Here is an 11,972-nt window from a genome sequence, read left to right on the forward strand (position 1 = left end):
ATTCATCAGACACACACAACAAATTGTTCACAAAACCTCAAAACTAAACAACGTGGAGCAAACGCCAACTTGACATCCTTCAATCGGAAACGTACAATAAAATTAAAGAAAAATCGACTTCTTTCATAAGTGAAGGGCCGGTTCTGAGGATTCAAATGCACATGACGAAATGGATAAAAAAAGGCCCATAGGCCTTAACATGTAACACTTTAACGAATTAAATTAAATAAACTACTTTTTTATTAAAATGACGATAAACCTTATAACAATAAACATAGCAAAATCAAAGTATTTTAATGACTAACAACATATCTGATAGTATTCTTGATTGCAAATTGGTTGATCAACTCTTCGTAGTCTATACTCTCTAAGATTTTGTTCTCAATAGATATCATCCCCAAACCGATAAGTCTTTCTTGGGTCTTTGTGGAGCGTAGGTAAGATTTCACCAATTCCAATTTGGAAAAACGCCTTTCTACAGATGCGGCCGTTACTGGAATAGTCAACAATATTCTATATGCAATGCTTGCATTTAGGAAATAATCAATTTTTTTCAAAAACTTCTAAACATCTATAGGGTTGCTAAATTCATTGGTTTCCAATGTCTCAAATAATTTCAACTCTATATAAAGCTCCTCGGCATCAATATCCGATCTTTCGTCAAACTGGAGTGTTTTTTCAAGACAATGACAATATAACTTAAGATCTTTATCTTCAATTCCCTCAAATTATGTGGAAATAAAAAAACCAAATACTTTATCATACTCTTTGAATTGTTCAAATCTTGTTTCAAGAAAAGAAATAGCTTGATCAACTATGTATAAGAAATAATTGACTCTGAAATTCTCTTTAGGTGTAAATGAAACTTCTTCGCTACTTGAACTCTCATCAAACCTTTTTTTCCTTTCAATCAAACGCTTTTGTGGAAATATTGGATCAATACCCATTTCAATAAAAATCTCCTTAGCTTCAACAATCGCTTTTGAAAAACCAGTTTCTCTATAATCCTTGAAGTACCCAATCAATTTGTTTATTTTTGTAATAGCATTATCAAGATGGATATCCTTTGATTGTAACTTCTTACTCTCGATATTCACATGGTTTAATACTTCATACCAAACAACAGTTGATACCAAAAATTCAAAGTCACTAAGCACTTTTTCTACTGGTGAAGTTGCTTCACATGCAATTGCAACATCATTCTCTTTTTCTCCAACTTGAAGTAAAGCTTCCCGTACATCCACATGTTGCAGTTTAATAGCCTTTACACTCTCAACCCGACTTCCCCAACGAGTTTGACACAATGACTTAAGACTCCAAGCTTTAACATTATCTTTCAAAATTTCCCACCTCTTAGTAGAATTTGCAAAGATAGTATAAATATGTTGGATGAATCCAAAAAAGTTCTTTCCTTTAACACACTTGTTAGCCATATCAGATAATGTTAGATTAAGAGAATGGCACAAGGAGTGTAAAATGCTCTAGGATTTATATCTAAAAATCTATTTTTCACTCCTTGGTGTTTTCCTTTCATGTTTTCCCCATTATCATAGCCTTGACCAGGCATATCATTAATTTGAAGACCAAGAGAATTTAACTCTTCAAGTGTAATATCAAATAATCCTTTTCCAGAGGTATCATCAACATTTGAAAAACCAAAAAAAGACTCTTCGATAGTAACAAAATAATATGATAACTTTAAATACCTCACTATTATATTCATATGTTCTTGGTGATTTAAATTGGGAGTACAATCAAGTTTGATTGAGTAGTACTTTGTTTTCTTTATCTTCTTGATTAGTTCTTTTTTTAATTTCTTCGGCTAGCAAAGATATTAGTTCTTTTTGGATTAGGTGGCCAAGATAATGCACATGAAGCCCTTCACTTGTGATCCGTTGCACATGCTCTTTGATAATCGGGTCAAACTCTTCCAACATTTCAATGACACCAAAAAAATTTCCATTACCTATTAAATACAATTAACAAATAAGAATTGGAACCAGTCATCATAATTTACAAAAAGATGTTTGGTGGTACTGGAACAAAAAAATACAATTTATAGTTACCTTTTTTATACAACTTATCATTGGATCCACGAAATGCTAAATTATGTTTAGCAAGAAACTTCACTACTGCAATAATTCTTAAAAGCACTTGTTTCCAGTAAACTCTTTCTTTCTTGAACTGTTCATGTTGAACTTTATCAATTGTTTTGTTCAAGTTCAATCTTTTATGCATGCAAACCACTTATTCCTATTTATAAGATGATCCAAAGAAATTTCGTGTTTTTTAACCCTAGTGGTAACATGGTGCCAATCTACATAACCTTCACCATCTAATTTACCTTTCGAAATCCCTTTTCTAAACACTTTACAACATAAACAAAATACCATGTCTAGCTCTTTCGAATATACTATCCATACTCTATCACACTTCTCCAAATTCGATAAAGTTCTTGTATACAAAGCTGCAGAAAATCGTCTAGCAAATTTATCGTAGGGACCATACATAATACTATAATCTCTTTAGGATCTTTCTCAACCAAAATTTTAATCTCACCATAATTAAGTTTTTCCCACCCTCTTAGATCATATATATCAACAAGCTCTTTAACAGGCTCATACTCTTCTGTCTCTTCTACTTCTACATGCTCTTGGTCTTTAATGTTCTCTTCAACATGCTCTTCAATGTGCTCTTTAACATACTCTTTGGTGTGCTCTTCAATAGGTTATCTATGGATAAACTTATTTACAACACCGGCATCAACCTTTCTATTTTCTTCATCTGGTTTTCTCTTTTTACGTTTTTGATAAACGAATGGTTGTTTAGACTTCATCACTACAAGTTCATAAGTTTCAACTTTCAACATTCAAAAAATTTGAATAAACATAATTTGATAAACAATTTTACAATAAACATAAACTCATAATTTAAACTACTAAATTGGTTTCTATGAATCTTAGAAACTAATTCATTCATTCACTAGTCTATTAAACTGATTTCTATAGTAGATAAATTGATAATAAAATATTAAATTCATTAAATATTCTGTTAAAATGATAATCTATGAAAGTATAAATCATTCAAGTATTCAATTGACAACTATAAACTTGATAATCCTCAATTTCTCATAAATATTACCTGATTGGTTGATTAGCAGGAGATGATTGACCCTTGATAATCCTCAATTTCTCATACAAGATCGTCGACCCTTGTTGAATGAGTGAATGGCGCTAAGCCGCTGAGTTGTTGTCTTGCTGTTGCTAAATGCTTGAATCGGTGAATCGCTTTCACGATTCACCCTTCTCCTGTCTTTGTCGGTCGCTTTTTTTTAAATGAACGAACGAGTACTAGTCGATGATCGTGAATCGTGATGTGGCTTCCTGCTTCAGTGCGTGCCTTCGTTCAATCAATCAATTCAGATTAATAGGCTGCAAATTGCCGATTGTGTACACTACCAAAAAAAAATTGGCCCCTTAAGATTTTGAGCATGTTCCAATGCCTATATTGCACATGGGCTAAGCCGACACTAAGTGATTGCGTATTTCTATGTTTTTTCGATTGTGTGTCTTCGTACATGCTTGTATAAGTGTGTGATTGTGAACAGGAGTCAGAATGGAGTACAAAACCATAAGAGTAGGTAGAGGAGGATGTCGTCCATGAGCAATCAACGAGGAAGAAGAGAAGAGAGATTGATGAAAGGATAACATTACCTTCGACGTTAAGTAATGATGAACGCAACATCAAATGCGAGGAATTAAGCGCCAATTGAGGTTTTTCGAACCCTAATCACACCTTAATCAATCAAACTTCCGGGAAATGATAATCGAAGCTTCAATTGGGAAAAATAGGGCTTCAAACTTTAGAGCACGGTACTGAAGTGAACGAAGGTGAAAGTGGTGATGTTCGATGTGGTAGCAGCACCAGGAAGAATCGTCGACGGAAGACGGAAAGCGAGGTAATGATGGTGGCGGTGGTCGATACAGACAAAGGAAAGTGATGTGAGGTCTGTATAGTGTAAATACGTAATGGAGATGATAACCACATTTTGCATTTATTTTTTAGAATTTCACCCTCAACTAATCGTACTTAAGCTATTACCCTTTCATCTTTTAATCATTTCCGCTAAGAACCTTACTAGGATTGTTATTACTCCGAAACTCTTTATACCAAATTACAAAATTACCCTAACATCAAATGGGTAAAAGTCACTACTTTGAGAAGCAATGTAATAACACCATACTATCTAACACTATATCATTAATGTGAAATTACCATAATGCTCTTTAATCGAACAAACTATCATCGTGGCCATTTACATAATATGAGTTTATAGTTCTCATTTTTGCTTTTAAATTTATAATTAAATTTGTTTGGTGATCATTATTATATGGTCCTAACTTTTTTGCAATTTTCATTCATATATTCAATAACTATAATTGTAGTTACTATTTTTTTTAACTCATAAATATATAAATAGCCAGTGACCACTATGTTTGGTCAATAATTCTTTAATTTAGTGACCATTATTTTTCGTCACCGGGTATTCAATTCAGTGACCACTATTTTTGGTCACTAAGTCTCCAATGCCACTATTTTTAATCATTAACCCTCCAATTCAGTGACCACTATTTTTTGCCACTAAGACTCCAATATAGCGACCACTATTTTTGGTCACTAATACTTGCTATGACATACATTTAAACTTTATTATACATTTTAGTGATGGGTGAGTGACGACCATCCTGATAGTGGTCGTTAAATTTTTAGTGTTACCAAAATTTAGTGCCGACTAATATATGGTGACTAAATGATGTTATTAGTGACCAAATTTTAGGCCGTCACTAAAATAGAGTTTTCTTGTAGTGGATCTTTAATCATATATATCAAAGACATAAGAAATATGTGAGATAACATCAAGATATATGATAATAGTATCTTTGATATCACTCAAGATGTTAACTGTTAGTCAAGATATTGAACATAGTAAAAATAAATGTAGAATATGTCACCCATACCAATAATTATAAAAAATTAACAAATGAGTTTCACTTAGATCGATTTTGTCCTTTTGGGCCTTGATGATTGCATTTTTCTGTTCAACTCAATTATCTCATGGACATCGTTACAACTAGGGATGAGTAAAGGTGGATACCCTCCTTAATTATCAGGAACCGGAACCGATAATTCCTAAAATGTTGGCATCAGGAACCGACGGCTAGCTGTTCCAATACCGGATAGCTGGTTCATTAAATTTGTTAAAATTTTAAAACTTATAAAAGTATATCTATTATACACTTACAAGAAGTTATCGAAAACATCAATATATAATTCGCTACGTATTAAAAATCAGGATTAGAAAATATCATTAGCTTCAATAACATGACGAAAAAATATGTGCATGTTTCTTAAAACCCTTAAAGGTTCAAAAAATTACTCAAAATCTACAATTTTAAATGGTGTTATTCAAGATAACAAATAAAGTATCGTCACATCTGTTACCACCACCTCTTCTGCCATAATTGTCATAATCAAATATGATTACTCAATCTATATACAAACATATATGTATAATTGTTTATGATTAGGCATATACGTATAAACATATATAAACATATATGATTATACCTCTCTGCCATATAATCATTTATGATTATACATACCTTGAAGTTGCCGGTATGCTCGAGCAAAAGAATAGCGGTTCTATAAAAATAAGAATTGGAACCGAAACCGCCTAAAGTGGTTCGGATTCGGGAATCGGCGGTTCCAAGGCGTTTTTAGTTCCGGTTACCCAACACTAATATACGTGAAATTAATATACCAGGTACCCGGCAGACGGGATGGAACCGATTTTGAGATTTGGTTTTATAGCAGTTATATACCCAAAAAACAAAAATTAAAAATTAAAATTGTTTTTTATACGTCGTAGACGTGTGTTTTGATGGAGTTAATTAATTAGACTAACTATGCAAAAGAAATTGAATTATAAATCGGAATAATCATGCCAAACAAGCACGCACATGGACCATTCATTTATGTAATTTACCATGCATTATATATAGATAGCTCCATGCATGCCACCATTTATTCATAGATATATGCTCACAGTTTTTGTATTAATCGTCGTTTCTCACTCGTTCAAAAGAAATAAAACATCCATTTAATCTCACGAAAATGAAGTTATTCCAAGCTTACCACTTACTCATCTTCCTTTTATTAAAAACATCAGCAAGTGATCCAAAATATACCAAGTCAGGTTGCCAAGTTATGTGCGGGGATGTGAGAATCCCCTACCCTTTTGGGATTGGGGTAAATTGTTCTGTGAGTGAACGGTACAATGTTGATTGCAACCGGTCGACGCCATATCTACCTGCACTCAACAACGTGCAGGTATTAGAAGTAAACTTAGAATACCAAACCATAACGGTTAATGTCTCAATGATTTCCGAACAAAGTCTGCTCATGTGCTAGTCATTATAGAAACTGAAAAGATGGAGAAGCTCACCAACACCTATATCAAATATCTCTAGGAACCTAACCAGATGTAAGTACTGCATATGATCCTCAAATAGATGGACATAGTGAAAAGATGACAAAATCTCTGGAATTCATGCTCCATGCTTGTATAAAAGACTTTGGTACGACATTGGATATTTATTTACTGCTAGTCAAGTTTTCATACCAGAATAGTTATCACACCAGCATACAAGCTCCCCTATTCAAGGTTTTGTATGGATACAAATGTCATTTTCCGCCATGCTAGACAAAAGTTGGAGATATCCAACTAGCTAGAAAGCATGTTGGAGATACTTTATGTATTGGCCCTGAGATCATTAAGGAAATCACGGAGAAGATCATTTAGATCAAGGAAAGGTTACTGCACGCCTATAGTAAAAGCCCGATGAAACTCTTATAGAGGGCCAAAGTTTACTTGGGAACACGAAAACCAAATTAAGCAGAAGTACTCACGACGGTGCAACGGTGATCCCTCCACTAGTGGAACGAAATAGTTGTAGGAACGAGGTAATTTCGGGACAAAATTCCTTTAACGGGGAGGTAATGTGACATCCCGGAATTTAGGGCTGAATCTGTAAACGGTCAGATAACCGCGAACCTTTTGTATCTCAACGGATCGAATTTTAATTCATATTATTGTAAAAATATTTGTAAAAGTCAGAAAAATCAGACGTTTCAGACCAATTAGGCGTGGAACTTTAAACATAAATTCCCGGAGTTATACAAATAAAAAAAAAAGTTATCCGTTCGGGTTTTTAGAATCCTATAATTAAAATCTATCGATCGGAACCATCAAAAAATTCCTTGACATCGAGAATTTGACACGTGAAACGATATCCATTTTAAGACTTAATGGGATTTTACACTTTGGTAATAATAATAATAATAATAATAATAATAAATATATGCACATTCGTATATATATGTCTAGGGGCAGATTTATAACTTTTACAAACTATTTTGATATCCAATTATGAGATTAGGGTAGAGTTTGTTCGAGTGCCAAATAGTAGGGACCATAGGTGTCAAACATCAAAAGTTGTGTCTTCTTCATTAGCCCATCGACTGGTTTCCTTTCCCCCTTCTGCAACTGATGTAAAACGAATCACATAAAGCAATCAGTATCTCAAATATGATCCCTATGACTAAATTGATAGGTCCCTTTCCACCTCTTGGGCTGAAAACTTCGGATCCTAGGTGATAAAGAGAGGATCTCGGCTTTGAGTCCCACAATTAAACAACCACAACTCCTCCATTATTCTTCTCGTTTTACACCAACCACTGCCTCTTACCTCCGACTGCCGCCCCTCCCCCTCGTCACTCCCCTCCGTTTCTTACTTCTCCGGCGAAGAGGACCACCACAGTCAACAGTCAACGGTGGCAACCCCTGTCGTAACCCACCTCCATTGCCACATCATTGCTGCTTTCCCTTCTGTTTTTCCTTCCACCGTGTGCTGCCGAACAGAAGAGAGACAAGGCAGTTGGAGTCGACGAAGCAACCACCGCCACCTTATTGCCATCGCCGACCCACCCCATTGCCGCCAACACTGTTGAAAGTCCGACACCATCGCTGCCGCCTGCTTCTGTTGCGAATTCAGAAACCCAAAACCACCACTCTTGTCGTTACTCTGCCTCTGTTGCTTTCCTTCGTTAGTTGCTGCCAAGAACCACCACCACCGTGAGGGTGGTGTTGCTATCATGACCACTGAGAAACCCACCACCACCACCATTGTTGTTGAGAAGAGCTTGACCAGACACCTTCACCTTATGCTACCACTATAGGTTTGATTCTCTACCATCATCACCTTCGGTTATGCCTTCGTATCAATCGATCAGCCGACCTTGAAGTGGGTCTTGTTTCTCAAATTGGCGCCCTGTAAACGAGTTCATACGGACAAGATGACCAGTTCAAACTTTATTTAATTCTATTAAAAATAAACCCTCAACTCTCAGACTTGTACATATTTGGCCCCTCCCTTAGAAATAATCCATCATTTAAGTCAAACTGCCATTAAGAGGACTAAGAACAGTCCCTCCCTCCGAAAACCTTAACAGTTTTAGTCCTGGAAGCTCTAAAATAGTTTAAATGTGCATTTCCAGCACCCCCCATCGAAAATCTTAGCAAGATGGGTCCGAAATTTGGCATTTTAGGCTGTGAATGCACAATTTATGTCCCTTCCTTGGAAATATATTACCATATCAGTCCCTCGTTGAATGGTTTTAACAAAATAAATCCCTAGAATTTATTTATTTTAATAAAGACCACTCCATACTTAATAATTAATACCAAAACTACCCTTTTTGGTTTATTAGGTAATATAAATAGACCCGATCATTTGTTTTAAGGGCATAAAATGTCACAGAAGGACATTAACAACAAATTCACTATCGAGCCTCATTCATGCTTCAAGGGTGAGTGTTTATGGCCCCTTTTTAATATTTTTACGCTTTGGGGGAGAATACATGTTCTATATATATTTATTGAATTTGATAAACACTTACCGATTTCAAAACTAGTTTATAAATATTATTTCGTTAAATAATATTTTATTTACAAATAAACTAGTAATAACTATGTTTTATGTAAATATGTTACAACTGTTTTTAAATAATACAACTAGTCGAGACAAATGATTTCTGCATACAAAATATCATGATTTTATGACAAAATATGTTATTAAACTTGTGTCATAAGAAGTTACCACCATTGTAGTATTTCATGTTCATACCCAACCTACGTATACGAGTTATCAAACTCTTATCTTGAAATCATTTATGTACTGTGTACACTACAATGAGATTTACCACTTGTTGGAACGAGCATTACACATTTTTATGGATTTTCTTATCGAGTATAACCGGTTTTTCATGACAAACTCTAGTTAAGGGCCTTATGAGTGAGACATTATTCATTACCCTAAGTGTAAACAAACACTTAGAAGACCCACACCACTTTAACCGTTAATCTTCGGAGCTAAGATATGTATGTATAGATCTATACGGGTAGACATCCCCACCCGTGGTTGCTAGCTACAACCTCGACCGATCAATCGAAGCGGGTAATAAATATCTAAAACAGTTTTACGACGTCCAATGAAGCGTCATAGGGGTAGGTACAGTCACATAGCTCGGTTATAGGACTCACTATAAGCATTAACTTGATCTCATAATCTAGAAACCACGGATCCGGTTTCTCTGATTATCAAACATTTTGAGTATGGATTTACTCACAGTTTTCTTTGAGTACCAAACATTTTGAGTATGGATTTACTCACGGTTTCTTTGATTATCAAACATTTTGAGTATGGATTTACTCACGGTTTTCTTTGAGTACCAAACATTTTGAGTATGAAAATACTCACGGTTTCTCTGATTACTAAACATTTTGAGTATGGATTTATTCACGATTCTTTGAGTACCAAACATTTTGAGTATGGATTAACTCACGGTTTATCTGATTACTAAACATTTTGGGCATGGATTTAATTATAAAGTTATGTTTTATCAAACATTTTCAAACATAGCTTAAACTATAAGTGGAATACTTTTTAATATTTTAAAGTATCATTACTGCGGTTAGCAGAAAACCTATGAACTCTCACCAACCTTGTGTTGACCCTCAAATTTCATGTATTCTTAGGGTATCACCAAACGAGCTTGCAGTCAGAAGATTAGTCGTGGATTTCAGGCGACATAGTTTATCTAGTTTTTGTTAAATCGGCCTATCTGTTAAGGCAACTTTACAAAATTATTATTATGAACTTTGTATTCAAATCTTAAAGTGTAATGTAACTGCTATGTTGTTATTGTTGTAACTAGTGATGTATATTTAATTTGCTTGTGATCCATGAATTAAGTCGCACAGCCCGGCGTATTCCGCCACCTCGGCCGGAGGTGTGATAGTGAGTGTGTTGGAGCTAAAAGTGCTTTGGTGTGTTAGTGAAGAAGAAGGAGAAGAGCTTGTGGAGGCTAGAGCTTGAAGTGCAAGTTTGGATCTGAGATCTACAGAGGAAGGAGCTGCATCTAGAGGTATAAATTTCAAAACTTTGCTCTTCACTTTGGTTTGATGTTGCATGGGCCATTTCTAGGGTTAAAAGTCCCAATAGTGGAGACTTTATGAGTGTAATGTGCTCCATGGACCTAGATATGTCCCTTTTCAGTGGTATTTGTGTTATAGATCCATAAAGTTTCCATCTTGGTCGTTGATATGAAGTCATGCTTGAGTATTGATCCTTCTAGAGTTAGGAAATGGAATATTATGGGTGTTAGGGACTTGTCCAGTCATGCAAAGGCTTAAAGTCACCAACTTTATGGAATAAGAGGGTTATAAATGGTCAGATCTAGAAGTTAGACGTGGGTCTTGACTGATTAATTAAGACCGCAAAAAGCTTAGACTCTGAAAATGGGAGTTACGCGGGGCGTAATCCCAGTATGTGCGGCGTAAGGGGTCGCGCACCCCGTTTTCTGTGAAGACACCGGGTACGCCTAGCGTACATGTTTGGTACGCGCAGCGTAACCCGGAGATTTGACTTTTGTTGACTTTTAGGGTTTGGCCAATTTTAGGGTCTTAGGGCCATAAGAGGGTAAAATGGTCTTTTACCCTTCTTAGAGTGCTAAGAGAGGGAATAGTCTAGCCTTGAGGAATGTCTTGATTTAGAGTGTTTATTTCATATGATTAGGCAGAGGCTAGATCGGATTTTACTGAGTTTGAGATTTACCGAGTTACTCGAGGTGATTCTTCTCACTATACCTTACCTAAAGTGGTAATTAGAGTTATGTGATAGAGTACACTACTAGAAAAAAGGCCTTTTACGACGCGCAAAACACGACGCTCTTTGATTTATGTTACGCATTAGAGAGTGACATTAAAAAAGTGTCATCTCTTCAAAAATTTTAAGGATTTAGGTCGCGCATTACTGAGTGCCCTTAAATTAGTGTCTCATGTAAAAATATTAAAAACACGGAGGGCACCTATAATAAAACGGGCGTCCTCTACAAATGTCGCTTTATAATTTTAATAAACGCGCGTTTCTGGGACTCCTTGATAGGTAAGGGGGGAAACTAAATCCCCCAAAATTTTGAACACCCGCTTCCTCTTCCTCTCTACTCTCTACACCCGCCAAAATCGACTTCATTCTCTCCCTTCTTTCTCTCTGCAAACCCCTTCCTCTCCGATCGACTTTCACTTCCTTCTATGTGCAAACCCTAATCAAACATAACACATTTGAAATAGTAATATCTTCTTTCACAAAATAGAAGATTGATCGAAGAATGATTTTCTTTTGATGAATCAGACATCACCAACAACAATAGCTTCCATCATAATTTGTGTTTGCTTTCAGACTCCACCGTTACAACATCGCACCACAACACTAGCCCTGAGCCACCACCACACTGCCTTCGCAACAGCCTAGAACCACCACTATACCACCACTGTTGCCTATTTCATCTGCGTA

The 11,972-nt window shown here is 35.6% G+C and overlaps 1 protein-coding gene across 1 annotated transcript; it reads right to left on the minus strand.

Moving 5' to 3' along the window:
- Nucleotides 1–563: 563 nt before the first annotated feature.
- LOC145089633 (uncharacterized) lies at nt 564–1,433 on the minus strand. Its single transcript, XM_079028047.1, has 2 exons — nt 756–1,433; nt 564–665 (listed from the first exon to the last, which is right to left on the minus strand). The coding sequence occupies exons 1-2, from the start codon at nt 1,431–1,433 to the stop codon at nt 564–566; spliced, it is 780 nt and encodes a 259-aa protein (XP_078884173.1).
- Nucleotides 1,434–11,972: the final 10,539 nt, after the last annotated feature.

Source organism: Lactuca serriola, chromosome 2 (genome assembly GCF_051521515.1).
Source record: "Lactuca serriola cultivar US96UC23 chromosome 2, Lser_US96UC23_V15, whole genome shotgun sequence".
Taxonomy (NCBI): domain Eukaryota; kingdom Viridiplantae; phylum Streptophyta; class Magnoliopsida; order Asterales; family Asteraceae; genus Lactuca; species Lactuca serriola.

Bases quoted from the DNA above. Each gene is read 5' to 3' on its own strand.
- LOC145089633 (XM_079028047.1), bottom strand. From the start codon at position 1,433: ATGGCTAACAAGTGTGTTAAAGGAAAGAACTTTTTTGGATTCATCCAA. The intron at 666-755 runs GTATTTGGTTTT...AAAACACTCCAG, and splicing joins AATTCAAAGAGTATGATAAA to TTTGACGAAAGATCGGATAT.